Source organism: Danio rerio, chromosome 16, assembly GCF_052040795.2.
Source record: "Danio rerio strain M-AB ecotype USA chromosome 16, GRCz13ab, whole genome shotgun sequence".
Classification (NCBI taxonomy): Eukaryota; Metazoa; Chordata; class Actinopteri; order Cypriniformes; family Danionidae; genus Danio; species Danio rerio.
In genome coordinates, this window is record NC_141036.1 from 24943776 (window position 1) to 24967942 (window position 24167).

At 33.3% G+C, this 24167-nt stretch overlaps 1 protein-coding gene and 1 long non-coding RNA gene across 3 annotated transcripts in view; one reads left to right on the forward strand and one right to left on the reverse strand.

Moving 5' to 3' along the window:
• The window catches only part of LOC101883647 (uncharacterized), a 713507-nt gene that overhangs the window by 555555 nt on the left and 133785 nt on the right, over positions 1–24167 (forward strand). The window lies entirely within an intron of this gene.
• tuft1a (tuftelin 1a) lies at positions 449–23218 on the reverse strand. Its single transcript, NM_001080001.1, is given in 12 exon segments — positions 449–2542; positions 2666–2760; positions 4155–4238; positions 5413–5518; positions 5604–5827; positions 8001–8111; positions 11218–11295; positions 11389–11454; positions 11545–11631; positions 13786–13887; positions 15219–15290; positions 23104–23218. Coding segments are annotated over 12 exon segments (1155 nt in total). The 5' UTR covers positions 23161–23218; the 3' UTR covers positions 449–2469.

The window sequence follows — 24167 nt, forward strand, 5'->3', positions numbered from 1 at the left end:
TGGCAACCCCAGATTAATAAAAGGACTAAGCCGAAGAGAAAATGAATGAATATAAATTAAAACTAAATAGCATTTTACTATATGTGATATATGTTGTAATAAATTAATATGTATTGTTTTTACCATGTATATGTAGAAATTGCATGAAGTATTAGGTCATGAAAATTTAATTGAATGTCTTAGAAAAATCATAGAAAAAGTCATTGAATTTTAGTAGTAAAAATGTGCATGAACCCTGTACTTTTGTAGGAGAATAGCTCAATATTGTAATGCATTAACTTTCTCAAACACTTTTGTGTCCAAAAAATTAAATTTGCAGCAGTTGTCAGCCTAAATACAATAAAAGCCTATTAGGATATATATATATATTTTATCGTCTTCAAGATGCCACAACACTTACCATTTGACACACTTTCCTTTTTGACACAGAAAATTCAGGACAACGACATTAATGAAACTAATTTATTTAAATAGAACACACAACATACATTCATTCAAGCATCACAAACCACTCGTATCTACTACAAAAATATTATCATTATTATTATTAATACAAAAACAAAACAAAAGATGCTAATATGAAGCGTTTCTGAGAAATTCACAAGGTTAAAGTTCACACAACATGAAAATATACACACAGCCATTTACAAATGTGATGGTGGATTAACATGGTAATGAAATGCATAATTTAACACCCCCGTCTGAAAGTATAAATAATCTCTCACCCGCTGCAGTTTAGTGAATGCTGTAAATGGCTGACTGGGTGAGTGTGCACTGGAGAACAGAGGTCACGCTAGTCTGAACTGGTCACTCAGTGCTGGACAAGTGTTACATTCTTGGAGACTTATGAAACGCTTTTAAAAGGCCCCTTTGTTTTTCAAGGAAGTGAGTCTGGACTCTCTCTGCTGTGTGGCTTTTGGTCGAGAAAGGTTTAAATATTTGTTGCAGTTCTCTGTTTTAGCATGAGTTAGTGTGTGTGTGTTGACTCGCTGTCTCTGCTTCTGTTCTTTCAGCACTTCAGTTATCAGTTATTATTAAAGATAAAGGAGGAGCACTGCTGCGCTTCTGGACTCTTGCAATGAGAGATCAAATGCTTCGAAAATTTTATTAGCCACAGAAAATATTTCCTCACCTCGGTTTAGATTTAGCAAAAAGAATATATTGTAAAAATGTCTTAATCCTTCATTCTTTACTTCACATTCCTTAAAATAAGTTATTAATAAATGCTAGGTTCTATAATTCAATTGAACTATTCAGCTGTTGAAATAGATGGGACGATTTTATATTCTATTATTATATTGTATGCCTTTTTATTTTCATATTTTAGCTTTTGAATAATAATAATTTTTTAAAAAATTTATTTATTTATTCAGAAGTCTTTTTAATTCATTTTATTCACTTCAATTGATTAAAATCGAATTAAATTATAGAAATTAATTGACTTGAATAAAAGTATTTTATTTTTAATTATTTTATTTACTTCAATGAATTAAAATCAGTTTTAATTAAAGAAACTAATGGGTTTGAATAAAATAAAATTCTTTTTTAAATTTATTTTATTTACTTCAGTGGATTACAATCTGTTTTAATTGAAGAAACTAATAGGTTTGAGTAAAATAAAGTCTAAATTAATTTTATTTTTACTTCTATGGATTAAAATCTAAAAATAGAAACTAATGGGTCTGAATAAAATATTTTTTTGTCATTTTTTTAAAAATTCAAAGTTCAAATGTACTACTAACAGGTTTGTATAAAATAAAATAAAGTATTTTATTTACTTCCATTGATTAAAATGAATTATAGAAACCGAGTATGATTAAAATAAAGATATAAAATAATGTTTTGTATTTTTATATACTTCAACAGATCTACATTCAATTTAGATTATAGAAACAGTTCTGAATAAAATTACAATTTTTTCATTGATATTTACTTCAACAAATTCAAATCCATTTGCATTAAGAAACTAATGGGTATGAATAAAATAATACATTTTAAAATAAAGTTTTTTTTTGTTGTTGCTTATTTCAACAGATTCAAATCTATTTGAATTATAGAAAATAGCACATATAAAATAAAATGAAACCCAATTCCAGTCTACTACTGTTGCTCTAATTTACCCAGATTTTCACCTGTGATTTGTATCAGAGAAAAAGCCCCCTTCACTCCCCTTAGCTGAGCTAATCCAGAGATGATCAAGATTATGAGAGATAAAGAGGGTGTTTAACGTTACAATCTGTCCATTACTGCTGAGTAAAAGACATCGTTTTCAGAGGGCCAGCCTCAAATAAATACCTCCAACTTCATCTAGTTTCACAATAATGACTAAAATGACTTCTTCAATCTGTTTGTCTTCATATGTTCACTTTAACAGTCCCGCATTCATAGTCAGTGTCAATAACAGTAACAGACCTCTGCAATATTAGAAGTGAAGGCCTTCAGACAGTAAAGCTCTGGGTTTTAGTTTTTTCACGATTTAATTTCGATGACTTTGATGAAGGGCAGACTCTTGTTGCTTTGGCTGGATGGTCTGAGAGGTTTGCTGTAAAAAGACAAACATATGATTTGACTTAATGGGTGTTCTTGTGGGTTCGTTATCAAGCACACTGGACTATTTGCATGAAAACATTTGCGTACAGCTATCGTGACCGTTTGCATGTCTTACCTGTAGACAATCTGCGCATTGCTGTCTGATGGCAGGAATGAATTTGACCTTTGGCTTCCCAGGTAATAATCCATCTGGTCACGCATTTGTTTGTTCTGTTTGAGCAAAGCACATTCACAGATCACACGTCATGCACAGATAAAAAAGGTGATTAATCACTCATAAGCAGAACAATGAGTTTTATTTATTTTGCGAGGACATTTTCAGTTCCATGTTAGTTGCCTTTAGTGAAACACAAACGTCCAGCACAATCAGTAAGAATGACTTGTTCAAGTGACGAACATTAAGCTTTTTGATATTTTTTTATTTATTATGCACTTATTAGTAAGTCATTATTAAGCTTGTTTGAAACTGAAACTATATTTTGTAAATCCTTATTAATACTGTAAATTGCAAAGATAAGATTTTTTTTACTTAGAATGTTCACGCTTAATTAAATACATCAATATATTCCAATTTTTATGAGGAGACATTATTGATACTCATGCAAACACAAAGAGAATCTCAATGAGAACAAACTTCATTGGTTCTTGAGATGCTCAAGCTGGCCACATGACATGCAAGAATAAACCGTATTGGTTCTCAAGGGTCAAGCAAGCATGGTTGAGTTTTTATTTATGTTTTAAGCCAATCTTTTTTTTTTTTTTTTTTTTTTTGCTGATTGGCAAACTAACTTTTTATAAACCACTTAATTCATATGTCTTTTCTCTTTAGGAATGTTTTGAAGCATCAAAGTTTTGGGTGAAGAGACTGAAATGCCTCAGAACCAGAATTTTTCAGATGAATCAGAGCCAGAATCATAGTAAATTTTAAATCCCATTAACACTGGGACTACCAGAATTCTAATGCCACTAGATTGGTCATAGTGGTCATTCCGATGGTTTAAAGAAATATGCAAGACAGTACAGAATTATATTATTTTAATTCTAGGCTTCTTTTGAGATTTTAGAATTAAGCTTTGAATGTCATATTTTATAAAGTCATTACCTTAAAGTTTTTTGTTTTGTAATATAGCTTATAACTGTGTATGAGTTACGAGATTGTTCCCTAAGGTAAGCGGGAAAGCAGTTTTAAAAGTTTTCTGTGTTGGTTTTAAAATGTTGGTCTTGAAAGTTTAAAAGACATGTTTGAAGTTAAGTTTTTATGTTATGTTTTATCAGAAAGTTATGCAAGCAGAACAGTTTACAGGCGACATGCGCCATGCATTTTCAAAAAGTAGTAGAGATTTAAAAAAAGTAATGGGCGTTGAAATGTATGCTGTCAATTCGACTGTTATGACCATTCAAGATAGAAAGACTCTGAACTCTTTTGTGTTTTGTCATTATAATAAAGTAACATTGTTAGAATGAAATATACACACTTTTAGGAAAAGTCAGGGTACTATAGTTTATGGGTTTTATTTTAACAAAGTTATAAAATATGCAAATCTAAAATAGGTCAAAATGGCTTCCTCTGTAGGTAAAATATGTGTTTGTTCATGTAAACTGACCTCAGCCTCCAGCATGGCCACCTTTTCCTCCAGCTCTCTGATGGCTCGGTCTCTCTCCTGAATCACCATGCGTGAGTTTTGAAGCTAGATGAAGACAAGATATTAAAAAGCTTGAGTTAAACAAATGAGCATAACATGACCAGTCCATGTGAATTAAGATATATTTATTTCAGTCCAATTACAAGTATGGGACTCTTAATAAATATGTATAAATGCTGTCTAAATTTATTAAAGCTTTCCCACTTTTGACCACTTCCAGTAGCCAGTTAGATTGCATTAGTCGAAGTAGAGATGCATTCAAACAGCCACAAAGAACACTTTCCCTTTGCCTACTGACCAAACATCACATTGTGTTGGGATATGTTCTGATAAAGTGCACCAAAAATTCGCTATTCATACTTCACCAATTTGTAATAAAACTAGGTTATGTTTGAAATCATCCTATTGTTTATATTTTTTTTAGTGTCCTGCACACTTTTTAGCCACATAACATGAACTTGTTCGTTCAATACAACAACAAAGATGTGGTCATAAGAGGCACATTGTTATTATTTGAACAAATAGTTCATCCAAAAATGAAAATGATGTTATTAAGTACTTGCCTTCATGTCATTCCTTTCCCCTGAGACCTTAATTTATCTTCGGGACTTAAATTAAGATATTTTTTAAATTGAAATCCAAGAGCTCTTTGACCCTCCACAAACAGCAACAGTCCACAAAAGCAACCGGTGGTTCAACTCTAAACATACGAAGCTCCAAAAATATATTGGTTTGCCATAAAGCTGTAAAAAAGGACTTATAACATGTTTACATTTGAATCAGCAGCCCAATATGTGGCATTGCCGGTATAAAATAAGCACCCTGGTCCAAGGCAGCAGTTGAGAAGATTAGGATTCTCCTAATTTTTTAGTTTTTCTTGATGTGAGCTTTTCTATGATCACAATTTAACCACTGAAGACACATGTTTACACAATGTTTTTAGTTTCTTTTCTGAACTTTAACATCTCTGATTGTTTTTGTCTTTAGAGGATGAGAGTGCTCCAGGATTTCATCTAAAATAGCTTAATGTGTGTCCTGTAGATGAACAAAGCTCTCTGGGGTTTAATATGACATGAGGGTGAATAATTAATAATGGAATTTCATTTTTGAGAGAATTAATTCTGTAATATGAGACGGAAACAGATCCACTTGAGAATGGTTTAATGAAAATGCAAATTAGCTCTAGATGGAATCGATGTTTGTGTTTGTACTCATTTACCTGTTCAATCATCTGCCGCATTTTTCTCTGCTGACTCTTCAGCATGTCATCCAAGTGGTGAATCTTCTCTTTCAGAATGGCATTGTCCTTTTCCAGTTCTTCTAGCCTGTTGAATGATGAAGCCAGTGTTAACAGCATCGGCTAAATATTCAGCATTAATAAAAAGGCACTGCAATCAGTCACATCCTCACCTCTGTGTCCCGACGTGACCCTCGTCTCTGAGTTCTCTGAGCTGCAGGATTTCAGCTTCTCTGCTCATGAGCTGCTCCCTGAGACCCGAGCTCTCCTGCTCCATGCCGCTCATGAGACGCCGCAGGTCGTCAATCTGCTGGTCCTGCTGCTGTTTGCTCTGCTGGATCCTCTTCAGATGCTCACTCTGCTCCGACAGCTGCTGTTTATACTGACGCGCCTCCATCTGCCAGAACAGACACACAAGAAAACAACAATTACATCACAAGACACAAAAGATGCATTTGTATTCAACTGGTAGAAATTGGAACGCTCGATTCTGATTGACCAATAAAGGCTTCTACGGATGAGAGGCCAGCCACGATCAATCATATCATGTGCTCCTCTCAAAATCAGTTTGTAAAACTTCACAAAGTTGAAGACAAAATTAGCAGCTCTCCTGTGAAATTTTAATTCTTATTTAAATATTTTTTAAGTGTTGTTTAACAGAGCAATTACATTTTTCTACAGTATTTCCTATTCAGTTTTTTTAAGACATATTTTTTGATTGTCTACAGAACAAACCACTGTTGTCCAATGACTTGCCTAAATAATCTAACTTGCCTAGTAAACCCAATAAACCTAGTTAAGCCTTCATATAAAAGAATAGCTGAAATATCGTAGACTGTCATTAAAGCAAAGACAACATAAATGATGTTATTAAAAATTAGTTAATAAAACTATATTATTATGTTAAAAAAGGGTTGAAAAAAATCTCATCTTTAAACAAACTTGAGAACTTGGGGAATATTTGAAAGACAATGAAGATTTCACATGCAGGAGGGCTAATGTTTTGTCTTCAACTCTATATATCTACAGTTAAATTAGAATAAATCTACTAATTCTGTCAAATAATGTTTGAAAATAGGGAATTTTTAAAGGCAGACAAGAAACTTGATTAAAGTTACTCAAACAATTTATTGACGTCTTTGATGAGAAAATGGACATATCTACAGTACAGTTTTGTTAAAGCATTTTTTGTGTATTTATTTTTACTTTTTTTGTTTGATGAAACAACTTAATATAATAAATGATAATTCTATATTTAAAGGCTTAAATACCCAAATTATGTTCCAAGTTTCTGAAAAATGTAAAAGTATGTATTCATAGTTTTTGAGGCTCTCATAAATGAAATTAAATTATCATAAAAAATTCAACATCCTTTAAGTAATATAATGGACATATATATATATATATATATATATATATATATATATATATATATATATATATATATATATATATATATATATATTTATATATATAATTTCATTTATAAGAGCCTCAAGAAATATGAATACATTTAAATTTTTCAGAAACTTAAATCTTGAAATGTATTTTCTAAATCATAGAGTAACATTGTAACATTTTTACTTTAATTTTGAAGTTTTTGAGATTTTCCATCTGCAATATGCTCAAGAACTTTAAGATCTGTATTCTGCATATGAAATTGTTTCAGCAATGAATTAGTACATAAATATAGTTTATATATGTATAGGTTCAATCAGCATTACTAGAGATTTAATTTGGTAACAGATTTTGAACCCATTATCCATGGGCAGACAATATTCTAATGGGCAGACATATTTGAAAAAATCCCAATCTAAAGCTTTTAATGTTACAGAAGATTTTAACTTTATTTGGTAAGTGCAATCCCTCTTTTTCCACTTAAAATCTATAAAATATTGGCAAACATATCAATCCTGATAAAAACATTGTAAATGTGGCTTACGTCTGTGTCTGGAGGGAAGTGATGCCATGCTGCTTATCAGTCTAGTGGATTTATTTATTTATTTTTTTTTCATATTACAACATGGCGAGCCTTACCACCATTTGATTAAATGACAATCGTCCACTCTTATGGACTGCAGGCTTTAAATTGGATCAAATACACAGGAACTACAAAAAACATGGGCTGACATGTGATGTGCATTTTAACAGACACAGGGTCTGAAGGGGTTAATAAGTGTTTTCTTTGTTTGGTTAGACAGAAAAATGTAAAATAAGCCATTTTAAGGTGTATTTACATGTATTTTCTGGGGCAGACTGTAGTTGTGAATGCTTTATTATACCACAGAGGAAGTTGAAAAACACTCAATATTCTTCAATATATCACAATATCATTCTGACAACAGCTGTTTGCTTAATACTGAAATCCCTGACATATAAAACGCAATGAGTAGGCGATTACGAAACTGAGCGTCATGCGGAAGGAATGTGTTTCACCCCTGCACACACTGTTCCTCCTGAACCTGGACCCGACCCAGTTGGCAAGAGTGAACGTCTGCTACTGCAGCAGCACAGCTCACATTCACCTTCGCTAACAATGAATGCTTTGTGTGAACATCCTGAAAACTTACCAGCAGTTTCTCTCTCTCCTCCTGGTGTTTCTTCTCAGCCTCTTGAAGCTGACCGTACAGACGTTTGCTGGCCTCCCTCATCTTCTCTTTTTCCTGCTCGTCCATACTGTCCTGAAGAAAGTAAGAGAGACAGAATAATGTAGACAGTGTACTAGGGAAAGGAGGGTGGAATTTGGTTATTGTTAGGTTTGTTTTATGAGGAAAATATACAATTTCTCATTTTGGTGTTTGTATCAAACCAAATGCCTTTTTGTTTTTGCATAACATAACAATAAAGCAGTTGTTATATTAAGTATAATGGACTAAGCAATTATATAACAAACTTCCTGACAAATGTAGCGATTTGCACTGTGACTCTTAAAATAGTCTTTAAAGTTTCTTCAAATATTAAACATGTCTTCTAAATATGCCTGACATTTTTTATTTATTAATTTAATTACTCTATAAAACATAAAACAGTTTGTTTTTAATTATTTCTATAGGTCAGAATTATTAGGCTCCTTATGAATGTATTTTTATTTATTTTCCTGATTAGCTACAGAGCAAACCTGTCCGATGATTTGCCTAATAGATGATTACCTGAATACTAGTATCTTGCTAAATATTTGAAATAAATATGTAAAAAAAATTGTGAACCGAATTTTTTTATAACTTAATCAAACAAAATATTTATTAGGGCTAAAACTATAAAAAAAAAAAAAAAAAATATATATATATATATATATAATTCTTTTCTTATTCCTTTTTAAATATTTTCCATATTATGTTTAACAGAGCAATATATATATATATATATATATATATATATATATATATATATATATATATATATATATATAAAATTCAGCATACAATTTCTCAGATTTAATTTCTTAGTGAATATGGGTAATATATTTTTGTGCATTTAAACAAAACAGATTTATTAAACAGATATATTTATTAAATTTATATTTTAGTCACCAAACATATTTAGAAATTGAAAGAAAATACAGTTAAATTTATGCAAAAAAATGCAAACTACAACATTTAAACAAAATTCTATTTTGCTTATTTTCATTTTTATTTAATATTTTTCCCTAACATATAGATTAGGGTGTACTAGTTTTTGGATCATTATCGTAAGGTATTTTGTGAGATAAGCACCGGATTTGGCTTCAGTACTGACTAAACTAATGTATATGCACAGATATAATAATGTAAAGCCTCCTACAGAACATATGAATTTAAATGAGAGATTTGTGAGGGGTTTACTTATATTCTGAGCACTGTGTCACACATCAACTCCTTTTTTCTTTAACCCACATCTGTCTTTGATAAGTTACGCAATATAATGGTTTCAGCAATAAAAAAAATCTGAACAAATAGTACTGAACAGTAAACCAAACCATCATCACGCAAAACACAATATTCGTCCTCCCAAATGTTTTCCACTGAAACAAACCCACATTTCTCCCAGGGGCTATTTTTACATCTGTGTACAATGTACATTTCAGAAACAGAGGGAGGGATTTCAGTATGTGCGTCACTAGGGTGTGTGTTCTAACAGTAAAATACTGACGTGTGTTGTCACAACTCAAGTTTTTCCACTCATACTCCAACTCTAACTACACACACACTCACATATCCTGCTGGGAGACTAATCCACACTATTCAATACTTCGAAAGAATGTGCTGCAGCCGCGTTTTGTTTTATCAGGCCACAAAAGACAAGAATGTGCGGAATGTGAGCATCGTTAAAAACCTGTTGATCAAATAGCATCGATAATAAAGGCCTGTGGATAATTATTAGAGGTGGATTAACGTGTTGTCCTGGGCTGTGTGCTGTTGTGTGGTTTCTTGGATAACACAAACACTGATGGGTGTTTACAGCTGCAGGTTTTGCTATCAGAGTGTGAGGTTGGTAATATGGGTGTGAATAAGCTATTGGCTGAATGACAGATGAAGAAACAATTATGACCTAAAGGACAGATTTTATTTTGGCAAGGAATATTATGTAACTTTACATGATGCAAAGCATGCTCAGCATTTGGATGATGTCTTAAGTGGTTATTGTTTTTTTTTTATAGATTTTAATGCAGAAAATGCAGCATTTGTTTGTGTGAGGGTTGTGTTTATGAGAATATATCTCTATTTTGTATCAGAATTAGGGATTGGCATAGATACGGTATTGATAGGGTTTAAATGTTTGATAACTAAAGTTATAGTTAATTTTAGCAAGATATGAAAAGGTACATTATTAAAAGTGGATATTTGTCAAATTAACAGTATTTTACCAAAATAAATAAATCAATGGAAAAATGGTTTTTATATGATACAAATGAATTCAGACATTGAAACAATTTGAATATGTATAATTATTATATGTTAATTATCAGGCTTTTAATATTTAATGAGGACAAAGTTATCAAATTAAAATATGTAAGTAAGAATAAGTTATGTGCATGATATATTTTTCTGAATAAATAAACATAATAAAACTTTTATTTCTGAAAGTTGGAATAATAGTATGATGTTTAGCATTAAAAAATGCATATTAATTGATATATTTGCTAAGGATTACATTTAACACTATTCAAATATAGGTTATTTTTAGGTTTTGATGATGCCAGATATTATCTGAATGTAAAACTATGGCGAAATTACATAATAGTTTATATTAAAAACAAAATAAAACCCTTGAAGCTAAAATCAATCAATTTAAATGTCCCGAGTCAATTTATGGATCATAATATTCTAACGAAGTGTATGCAAACATGTCTATTCATTTTTTCATTTTCTTTTCAACTTAGTTCCTTTATAAATCAGGGGTTGCCACAGCGGAATGAACCGCCAAATTATCCACCATATGATTTACGCAGCGGATGCCTTTCCAGCTGCAATCCAGTACACACATTCACTACTGTCAATTTAGTTTATTCGATTCACCTATACCACATGTCTATAGACTGTGAGGGAAACTGGAGCACCCAGAGGAAACCCATGCCAACACAGTGAGAACATGCAAATTCCACACAGATATGCCAACTGACCCAGACGGGACTTGAACCAGCGACCTTCTTGCTGTGAGGTGACAGTGCTAACCACTGAGCCACAGTGTGGCCCTTCTATTCATTGATATATACTTAAAAAAACGAATATTAAATATAAATATCTGAATATTAAAAAGTGCAGATAAGCATCATGCACTATTAAATGTAACAAACTGTAAATCTCTTACCTGTCTCTCTAAACCGTTCAGGCTCTGTGTCAGTGCTGAATGAGTACCATTGACTTTTCTGGCACCAGATAACACCAGCTTAGAGGGAGAAAAGAGGAGTTAGCAAACACATTACGATTAATCTCTCTCAGAAAAACAGCATACTGTGTCTGTGCTGTTTTCTTGTCTCACCTTATGTTCGGCTCTGTGACTTTTAGCTGCCATCTGCTCTCTGAGGCTCTTGAGACAGTATCTTACCTGCACATAGTACAACACTGTTAATGTACATCTTCTGGAATCATCCACATACAGAAAAGTGGGGAAATGATACTGAAGATGTGTTCTGACCTCCTGTATTTGTGAAACCTCCTCTGAGAGCATCTTTAGACTCTGTTGGTGTCTGGCTTGTGCCTCTTTGCGGTCCTCCAGATATACCTGACAAATAAAGCCGAAGATCATAAGCACTTCAACACTGATTTTACAAATATCTGAATGAAATATATACAATGATTTTATGAATGAGTCTAGTTCTGCCCAGTGGTAAGGCTACATACTGTAAGAGTCAGCATGCTCTCTGATTGAAAGCTGTGTCACACAATCAAATGACACAAAATAGTTTTGTTTGTTTGTTTCATGGGAAGGAAAAAAAATCCTACATGTAATAAGTATGAAATAATAATATTCTGGCTGATGAGCGCTAGTGATGGGTCGTTCATGAACGATTTGTTCATTTTGAACAAATCTTCAATATGAATCAGGAACTACGAGTCTTACATTTGTGCAGGTAGTATCGTTAATTTCAAGTCTTCATCACATTGGCAGAAGCCAATCATACGTGTTTAGAGCCGGAAAAAGAATTGATCCGCTCACCTCTCGAGTCCTCTATCAGGTCTGAGTCATTCGTTCCTCACGGGCCAATCATATGTGTTTAGAGCTGGAAAAAGAATTGATCCATTCATCTCTCGAGTCCTCTATTGGGTCTGAGTCACTCGTTCATCACGGGCCAATCATACGCGTTTAGAGCCGGAAAAAGAATTGAACCGTTCATCTCTCGAGTCCTCGGGTTTGAGTCATTCTGTCACGTGATGAATGAACGATCATGGCTCCTATCGGCTCAGACTGTGCATTGATTAAGATTATATGTGACTGTCAGTGTAACGTGAATGAACCCCTGACATTTGAAGACATGAAGAGGTGAGCTGAGCAAAGAGACAACATTACCTTCATAGATAAAAGAGCAGGTAAACATTGAATGATTATTTTCTCCTTCTTATAGTATTGTAATTATGACTTATTTGTCGTGTGATCAACCTTTTGGGCTAGTTGTAGATGTGAACGAGACTCAAAGATCCGAATAAGTAAAATGATCCGAACTTCCCATCACTAATGAGCGCTGATCTTTCATTTGTGTGACTCTTTTGTATGGCAGATGGTAAATGAAAGAGCTGTCAATCTGATTGCTCAGTTGGTCTGTACATTTTAGCTTAGAGTTTTCACCCTTATCTATTATTTTTAATGTATTTTCAGTATATGTATTGTAAAACTGTAGTTTATTTGGTAAGTAGATACTATTTCAAAGTGTGAGGCGCGCCTCCCCTGGGGGGCGCCAGAGCATGTCAGGGGAGGCGCGGGAAAAATATTATATAATAAAAATATAATTATTAAGTTTAATTATTATATTTATTTTTTATTATATTTATTTTTTATTATATTTAAATGTTTTAATTAAACAAAGCTAAAAAAAATAATACGTCAAAAATAAGAAAACCTTTTTTTACCCAGAAGGCCATAGCTGTGAATTCGCTTCTGTTTGGCAAGCTCGCCAATACAGGTACTGTATATGCCTGCTAATTATGCCTGCTAATACAATGGATCGGTTTCTGAGACCCCCCGATTCAAAGCCTTCAAGTTCAGGGCTTAAACCCAAAAGACGACGATATGATGATCAGCATTTGAGTTTAGGATTTACGTGGACAGGACCAGCTGATGAACCACGACCTTTATGTGTGGTTTGTCAAGATATTTTGGCTAATGACAGCATGAGACCCGCTAAACTTCGACTGTTTTGACTGGGATGAACAGTTCTTGGATCTGTTCTATTCATATTGAACCATCATCCTAGTTTTAAAAACGTTATATTAAAATACTTGTTATTACTCTGTAAATAATTGTACTTTCATGCAAATGATGATAAAAGCGAGTTAACAGTCTGACATCTGTCTGTGTCTTTATATATACTGTATATATATATATATATATATATATATATATATATATATATATATATATATATATATATATATATATATATATATGTATGTGTGTGTGCATGTTTGGGAGGAGGGGGGCACCAATGGATAAGTTGTGTCAAAAGGGAGGCCCACTGTCTTAGACTTTGAAAACCCCTGCTATAAGGCCTAACCTTTCACCAGAATTCACTCTAAAATATCTGTTCTCACCACTAGTTTTGTCTAGTCTGTTTTAAAAAGAACTACAAATTCAGTTACTTAGAATCAGATCATATTATTGCTTTACATCACAGCTTCTAAATGTAATTGATTTGTCAGTCAAATGTAAGGACACACCCACCTTGATGACCTCACCCTGATCGTCAGATGGCTTGATCAGATCAGACTTCAGCGGCTTCCTCTCATAGGTTGGCTGTATCAAAGCAAACGCTCTGCCGACTGGCTGAAATGAAAAGGAAAATACACTCATGTCACTACTGCAATTTGTTCCCTTTTCCGCTGTTCATACTGAGGCGGCAGCGGTAGTTGGTGCACCAGCAGCTTTTGACCGCTGGGTGGCGCTTTAACCACAGATTTTCAGCTTTGCCTTTTCACAATACGAAATAGACTTTTCTGTATGTATACCTTATGTGATGTGATTTGTTCAATTAAAATGTAAATTTATTGTAGTTTTCTTAGTAATAAACATGCTTTTACACTATACTGTATGTTTTAGAAAAGATACAATACATGGTGAGAAGTATAACCCTAGGCTATAAAAAGCTGCTCTGTTATGACTTTCAATGATATCTGAATCTTAAGTCTTAAAAAAGTCTTGTAGTCTTCATTTGATGGAATTAATACTGCAGAAGCTGCCAGTTTCGCTTCTTAGAAAGCACCTTTACATTTACAAGTCTTTCAGAAAACAAGGGCCTCTTTCTGAACAAGTATAAATAACTCTGACTCACAAAGGGCAGTAGGAAACCCCTAAAGAGCAGGAATGAACGTAGATGTGGGAGAAAGGGACTTGGAAAGTTATGCAATTTCTGGAATCTGAAACAATGAGGCTCTGGTCCTACAAGAACGTCCCCTGGAACAAAGCCACATGCTCCTTATGTTTATAAAGCTCTGGCAGACATACAGACAGAAACTGTGTATGTGTGCATGTGCGTATGTGTAATTCCAATAAATCTGAGCTTATTCCACAGAATCACTATCACACCATAAGCACTATAAACCAGGTCATTATTTTTAACAGTAAATATAAAGGGGCAACTTATATCTGGTATAAACATTGTCGAAATATAGATGAAAAATATCTTCTGTGAAACGTAAATATATCTATATATAAAGTTAGGCAACAAACATAGCAATTACAATTAATCAAAATATGTTAAATAAAATCTGTAATCATATTAATATATATGTAAATATTTGACATATAAATAGACAAACATAAAGCTAAGTGACGCTACAAACCAAAAGCATCCAATATATCTGATGTGATACAAATTGTTTCACATGGAATTTAATTATATCAATATGTAAATACATATACATTGAGTAAAGTAAGGCTAGATAATACTAGCCACTTGGCTTTAGATTGGTACATTCTGGTAATATTAAAATGGTTATAAACATTGAACTTCATTCATCCATTTTGTTTACATATTTAGGAAATATATATTTACTTTTTTTAAATATTTAAATAAAAATTAAATGCCTTAATCTGCCAAATGCCAGAATTCGAAAATATCACCACCTTTAGTGAACCAGTATGTATCAGACTTTTACCTTGTCTGTGACGGGTTGCTGCTGCTGCTGGTTCTGTTCGTGGAGAGTCAGTCTGAGCGTCCTGTGGCCGTTCTGCAAAACGAAATGAACGAATGTGAGTGAGGGATGCAACAAAGAGACCGTTATAGAAAACCAATGGGTGGGAGCTGAGTGGATGAGGGGAACATGTGGGGAGGAGAAACTGAGTAATGCCCTCTGAGGGAGAGAGACTGACTGGAGGCCAGTGGTCCATTAAAGTCTGTGGTTACTCAATGTGAAAGGGAAAAAAAAACGAAAGCGAAAGGCATTTACGGACCAGTCCCACGAATATACACAAAGTCAGATTTGATTTGTTCCTCAGCTTCTGGAAAATTCCTGAGCCTCGTGGGCTTTGCCAAAACTTTGTGTTTGAATGTAAAATTAAATCGTCACAAAGCTAGAGGCGGAACACCACAAATCTAAACGGCACAATGTGCTCCAGTGCCAGACAGAATATCACCATGACAACAGAGACTTCCATCAACAACATAAACTGTGCCTGCTGGACACAGGAAGAGACAAAGCAGAGACTGTAAAGCTCTAGCAACAACACAAACACACATATACAGCATACTGTATGATAACATCCACATGACCAAATTAAGATATAATAAAATTCACTTGTCAGAATCACTGTATATGGCATAATCTGATTAAAACAAAAATTATTACTATTTTAAAACTATTTATAGTTATGTGATTGTCAAAAACATGTTTGTTTTTTTAGTTTTTTACTACGGAATACATTTCTTCCAAACTTAAAATATGTCAGCATAAAGAGTGATTTAATGCAAAATATAACAAAACATTTTAGCATTTTATGCAGATATTTTTGCATTTAATTTAACATAACACAATACCAATGTTTAAACTTCAAACAGGGTTGAGAACTCAATAATTGGTGGAATAACCACCAAATCAACAAGTCCATTGTGTTTGAGTGTGTGAATGAGTGTGTGTGGATGTTTCCCAGAGATGGGTTGCGGCTGGAAGAGCATCTGCTGCGTAAAAACGTGCTGGATAAGTTGGCGGTTCATTCCGCTGTGGCGACCTTGTATTAATAAAGGGACTAAGCTAAAAAGAAAATGAATGATTAAATGTAATACCCAATAACAAACCATTTAAGTTAAAAAACTAATGAGTACTGTGAACTTAATTCATTTGAGTAAATGAAGCAATTTGACCACAGTAAACCCCAGTAAATAAATAGAACTCAAATCAATTAAGTACTGTAAGCCCAATAAGTTAAGGCAACTCAACCCGTTTGAGGAAACCGATTGCTACAAACCATTTGAGTAAAAAAAAAAAAAAGTAGAATTGACGTTTAGTAAATTTTGATTTAACTACACTCATTTCATTTGAGAAAGCTGACAGTTGGGTTCTACAGTGTATATACTGTATAACATTTTTAGGGGGGTTTCACCTTTAATTAGAAAGGACAGTGGAGGATACAGACAGGAAAGTATTGGCAACAAAGAGAGGAGAAAGGTCAGCAAAGGACCTCAAGTCAGGAATCAAACTTAGCAGAGCCCCATGGTGCTATATGTCAGCATACTTAACACAAGGCTATTGGTGCCGACAGTTTTATCAGACCTCTAAGTATAAATATTATCATTTAATTCAAAGCAAATATCATAAATCCAAAGAAAGATGTCTATTTTTTCATTCATGTACAACAATGTAGAGTAGACCAATCAAACCAACTGCAGATGACTGGAGGAATGTGAGTGTGTTTGTTCAAGCAGAACTCCAGAAGAGTCTAAAAGCAGTCAGTATGAGTCAAGATGGGTCCTAAATGATTGTTTATGTGCGTCAGACAGCAAGCATAAACTGTGACATATTTATTAAATATGTGTGAGACGGGTCTAAACGGACTGTGAAAATGTCCCTGGTCATTACTGGGGTGAAGATCAAGTGCCTTAAAAGCCTGAGCAAAGGCGAGAGAGAACATTACACATTCACATGCGACACATTCCAGTCATTCTCCATTAGATTGGAGGTGATTTATGTTTACTGTCATTAGAGCAGTTATTATGTAAGAATTTACCATAGAAGGCAACAGACTGGTTAGGTGCAGATGACAAGAAAAAAAGAGTCGGTGATGTGTACAGTCAGTGATAATACGGTATAATAAGAGGATGACTGTCACAGTCCAGTTGACTTCATGTATAAATAGAAAGGCTAAAGTGAGTTCACAATAATAGTACAAAAATACCAGGATGAAACAGTAATAATGAGACAGAATATGAAATACAACAAGTTGCATGTTATTATTAAAGGTCAAAGAAAATTATATGACATTATGTGATTAAGAAATCAAGTTTATTTCTATGCCTTTGTATTATTATTATTATTATTATTTTCATTATTTTACGCTAACGTTTAATACTATTATTACATGCTTGTCGTTATGTTATTTCTAGAATGATATAATGAATAATGTGTATGTATATATGATCATTTTTATTTATTTGATATTTTGACTGTGATCAACGAGTTTTAAATCAGTGTCTGACACTTAAGAAGAGGCTACAGCTTTATCAGACTCTATGTTTACTCTGAACATGTGGTCTAATTTATAACCATATCATATCTAGGGAACAAAATGACTGTGTGCTGTCAGATGCCAGTGGCATTCTTTGCAGCTGACCAGCCTTTCTTCTCAAGTTAGAATCTGCCTTATGATAAAAGAAGCTTCCAGAACACAGAAACAACAACAGCAATAACTGCACTGCAGTTAAACAATACAACAGTTAAACAATAAAGAAAAGTAAATAAAAAGAAGGCATGCTTTCTGATAAAATAACATTTACAAAAGTGATTTCATTTACAAAACATAAACATATTAAAAACACTTTTACACAATTAAAAAAAGTCTCAAATGAATTTTGTGGAAAATAACATTTCAAATTATGGATGAAATAATGTTCCAAAGTGCAAAACTGTCATCCAGAGTCAATTAAAGCTATATGTACACAAAACATACTGTAGCCTATACATTATATATACAATTATTACAGTATACAGTATTCATGCAGCCAGCTAAACGCCAGATGTACAGACTTTAGCCAAAGTCTAGCTGTTACACAACACAGATACTCTGTACTACAGTATATAGTATATAGCCTATTATCATATAGTGACATACATGTTTTATCACAAAATGATGCTGCAGAGTACTTATGGACATATTGTAAATAAAAATTACCTTAAACAGATAAAGTACACAACAAACTAATCCTAACATGATGCTATTTTCAACAAACAACCACCACAGCATTCTCTGAAATCAACATGTTTGGTCATAACATTCCATGTAAAGCTGGAAGTTACAGTACACACTACTGAACTACATGTCATCAACAGGGATTTCAACACTTTAGTGGTGCAAGTGTGCAAACCTGTCCAAGTCAAAAGATCTATTATAATTGTATACCACTTACCAAATCAGACAAAACACACAGCCACACCTCAACCCACCAGACCAAAACAACACATTTATCGTAATCCCATAAACAAGACAAAACAACCATGACACCATCAGGAAAACAGACGAAGCAAAAGAAACACAGCCGAACAATCAGTAGACAAAATGACGACAAAGACAAAAACAACAAAAGTTTTGCTTAGGACTCTAAACTCGATCTGTTAAGCATTATATGTATTATATTTACCTTATAAAATCTACAGGTACAGTGGTTTGGACGTCCTGTGACTGTGTGAATCGCATGTTTCCATAGAAGGCAAAGCTGTGTTTAGAGTCAAGCCAAGTTCAACACCACACCTCAACCCAAGAGACTAACAAAAGCACGCAACACACACCTGCAAAATGGGACGCAGCCCGCACAAAACAATTATCACGCCTGTAATGGAAAAGGAATACTATGTGGAAAAAAAGTTTTGTAGAGGCATCAGAACAACATGCCATTAATAATTACATAAGAGAGCAATATAATAAAACTTTCCCATTACAAATAAAACTGGAAACACATACTGTTCTGTAACACACACACACATAACACACATAAAGCCTCTGGCTGAACAAATACTGCCACACAGGAATGAATTGTATTCATAGATTATATAAGCAGTATAAGATTTTCATATTCAATTACCAAGGAACTAGAAAAAAGGCGGTGTCATGGAGGTGTGGAAAACAAATATGCGATTAATAACAGATGCAGAGACAGATTAAGTGCAGTGGTCTGAGTTCATTAAAAATCAAACCAGGTCAGAGTGAAACCTGATCGCAGGTGTGAGGTACAAAGAGAAGAGCTTCAAGAGACAGACGGGGCGGCAGGGAAAGAGAGGGAAAACAGAGAGATTGTTTGAAAGACGTGACGAGACTGTGTCATTGGATCCAGGCCTCTGAACCCCTCAAAGAGACGAACAAAAGACAAGGCTAATCACACAAACGTTTTTTTCCTCAGAAAAGATGTAAAGGTCACGCAAGAAATCTGAATAGCTGCTGGAAACCTGAGACTTTACACAGACAATGGCGAATTTGTAGATTAATTGTAGCATATTAAAAAGAAAACAAATGTGTATATTTCTAATAAAGTATTGAAAAGGTTGACAATGACTGAATGAGGGAATAAAAAATAAATATTATTTAAAAAAATATGGAAATATGTTCTTAATTGTTAATGTTGTCTTGCGGTATCAAGGGTATTTGTGTATACTGTTGCCACAAAGTCCATTGACACATTTGGGGGGAAATGTTTATGCTCTATATAATTTATTTTCAGTGCACTCTATTTTAAAAAACGAATGTTTTTATTAATTTCTCAGTGAGTATAGGTAATCTATTGGGTGCATTTGAGCAAAACAGATTTATTAACAGATATATTTATTAAAATAACAATTTTGTCACTGATCATGTTTTTAAATAGTAAGATAAGCAAAATATAACCAAAAAAGTATATGCACACTGCAAAATCTCAACAAATTTTATATATTATTTGCTTCTCTTGATTTTTCCCCATTTTTTACATTAATAATTAATATTTTTGTTACATATAAATATGGGTTTACTAATTTTTATACTGTTATCATAAATTATTTTGTTAGATTAGCTCAAGATTTGGCTTGAGTACTGAATAAATGAATGCATATGCACATATATAATATATTATAGCATCTAACAGAAAATATTAATAAAAAAAATTGTAAGGGGTACTCATATACAGTATACTGAGAACTGTATACATAGTATGAAACAAAAATTAACATATTAAAGTAACATCATTGGTTTTATTTTCATTTTATTTATAACAAAAAAGAAAAAAAAAATCTTTTCTTTTCGAAAAATCACAACTGGTTAGAATAAAATGTTTAAATTTACTGTGGTTGAAAACTAAATTTTACTCAAACAGATAACTATAAATCATGAATCCAGAGACGATAAGATTATTACAGTTGTCTGATTTAATTTGTTTTAGTTTTTTTTTTTGTATTACGTGTTTTAGTATAGTAAAAACACACAACTTACACGTAATATATATAATAATATTATTAATAATAATAATGATCATAATAATAATAAATCATTTACATTTCTAATACACAAAAGAGTTTACGCAGTGCCGTAATAATCATTTGTGTACTGTACAATTACTTCCAAGACTTGACATGACAAGGTGAGTGAAGCAAGAGGACATTTTACCACAGCATTCTGTGTAACTCCTCAAGGCAATATGATAAGCCAAATTTCATGTTGTGTACATATTTATTGCTACTGTTCTCTATGTACAGACCTGTATATCACGCAATGATAATTATCATAGACATACAGAGGTAATGCTTATCATACAACCTGCTTCATAATGAGAACTTGATGAGGGAGGCAAGACCTTTCCTTTCACAGACGCCACATAAAGATTGTGTAAACACAAGGTAATTATTTGTTGTTTGACTCGGAATTTCATGTCACAAGTGAAAGAGGTATTGATTGAAGGAGCGGTGAATGAGCAAGTAAATGAAGGACAGAGAAAGTAAACACACATACAGTACACACCAGGTTGAACAAACTTTTTTTTTTTTGTGTAGCTGTTTTATAAAATGGGAAACGCCTTGTATACAGTAACCTGAGGTCATCTGACAAAACTTGGAAAACAAATTAGCTACAACACTAGTTTTTTAAAGAATTTTACTTTCCATTAAAAATAGGATTATTTTGATTTGCTTGCTTTTTCTTCTTCAACACAAAATCATTGAAAGTCATTTAAAAAAGGAAACATGTGACTCTAAGAATGCAACCCATAGTGTAGGTCTTTGACCTTGCTGTTCTTAGTGGGTCCATTAAAGAGCTTCCTGTTGAAAAAAGACTCAATGTTCTGTTTTCATATTTGCAAATGAAATTCATGCAAAAGAGTAGCCTTAACATACAGTACAATACTGTATTTTATCACATCAGACCTGTTGAATTCCTAAGTCAGACTGAATGGCCATTATATTAAAAAGGAAGGAAACCTGCTACAATCAAGTAAATGCTTGAGCCCTGTCTTGCTTCCTACTCCTTTGGCCAGTTTGCGTGCAAAATGCAGACCTTTCTGTTATTTAGCTTATATTGTGTGGTACAAATAGGCTATAAAACCAGTAAGCGCACAAGGCTGCTCAGCAACGGTCATCAATATGACAACCTAGATGGAAAGATCAAGTTAATGATCATCTAACTCGATATAAAAACTCTATATATACAGTATACTGGTGAATTGGCAGACACAAATACAGCTGGTATTTGGATTAACTACCCCCTGTGCTAGCAGAAATGCCTCTCACAGGATATTAGCGAAACCAAATATCTAGTAAGTGACATTAAACCTGATTAAGCATCTGCTGTGAACAGAGAAGGGCGAGTGGAGGTAAATGAGGTTTAGTGCTGCTTGTCACTTCTGTTAATCTATTAAAAAAATACATTTAGATAAACTGCTTTCACAAACTTAAATTTGATAATAATGGATGAATGAAGGACAAAACCATAAGCAGTAGATAATTTCCTAATCTGGAATGCAGAGCACATTTAATATTTCACCAGGCAGAAATACGTTACAGAGGATCAAAGTTCACTTTTATGAGCATGGTGGGAAAATGACCCAGAAACCTCTGGCATGAATTTAGGTAAAATTGGTTTTATATTCACACATTCAATCATTTTTGAACAGTGACAACTTGTGTAATGGTCCACATTGTGTTTACCATGCTACTTTGAATATTCGCTCTGAAATCGCACGTCCGTATGACTTTGAACAAAGGTGTACTTTGATAGTTAATTTCCCTATTTAGTATTTGCAAAGAACACTTTTTTTCTGAAATTATATTATTAAGCAAAAAGTCTTAACATGCGAATATTAAATCTGGCAAGAAGTGTAATTTCAATAAATACTTGTTTTTATTCAGTATACAGAAACGCTTTACAGTGCCCCAGTTACAAATGTACTAATATTAATTATGTATAATTACATGAAATATCCAGTTCTGTGTTTTTTATAAATACTAAATACATAAATTTAAAATTACACTTTAAAACAAAACAAAAAAATCTTACTGAAGATTTAACAAAACACATGGTTATTGTGGTAAAACCATAACCTCTAAACAGTCATGATTTTGCAACAGTTTAACAATGGTAGCCTATTTGTGTGTATACAAATAATAACAATACAAAATAAACAAGCACCAGAAAACAAGCTGTCTACACTTTTACCACAATAAAGTCATGATGGGTGTTAGTGTGGTGTAGCATGATGTATCTCTTTGGTTTATTTATATAAACTATTTAGTCTTGAAGAGAAAAAATATAGTCAGCAAATCATCCTTTTAGGCATATATATAGGCTAAGTAGTGAATAAGTTGCTACAGTACATACCAGTCTGTCATCCATTCGGATTTCATCAAACGTGCACATACTTCCCATTCGATTCATTTTAGCGTTTCTTTATTAAAAGTTAAATAAGTTAAATAAGAGCAGCAAAAGCTGAACGTCCCTCAGCGCGCGCGGAGTGTTTTGTTGTGTTGTCCGATACGCTGAATAATAAATAGGTTCGGTGCAGCTTTCACCGCAGGCTGAACGGTTTTGATAGACACTCCCCTCCCTCTCCTACATCTCCCTCCCTTCCTCGCAGGTTTCACGGGTCGTTGTAACGCGTCATAGCGTGAAATCTGTCGTGTGACTTCATTTCTTCGGCATGTCTTTCCGTTTGTTTCGCCTCAGCCCGCGGGAGACCGCAACATGTTGATGTGTTTCACCTGAGAGACACGATCTCATTCCACTATCCCGAGGTTACGGAAATTAAGCAATACAAATAGGCAGAACGTGTAGAAAGCTAGACAGTTTTTTATTTTTTATTTTTTTAAAGAATAGATGAAAAATGTCAGGCCTACTTCAGGTAAGTCAGAAACAAAAGACAAGTCCACGTACAAGGTTGGAGTACATGTGGTCATTTTAGTTATGTAGTGGATTTTTTTAGTTAAAGCCCTAAACTGTCTGTGATTGTAGAAGGTTAATAGTTAAATATGTATTTTAAACAGGATAGTTTATTATAAAAAGAATATATAGGTGAAGAGGGAAAATGCAATATGAGAGTTATTAAGTAATGGCACGTAGGCTATGTGTGACTTAACATTCATCTCCATTCCATTTGACGTTATGTCATTTATTTTTTTTGTGACAGGCTATAATTAGTGCATGTATTGCACACTGAAAGTACATTTTTAACAACTTTGCATCATTGTGGTCCAAACCAGACACAACTGGTATTAGAGGAGGACTGATTGATAAGCAGTTTTGCAGCATAGTTATTTTTTCTAGATGTTTCTATTGACATTTTTTTTTCAATTAAACAATTTCAAAACAATTTAAAAAATAGAGACAATTTATTCTCGCCCCACTGCAGTATTATACACAATCTTAATCTGTTTATATCATATCAT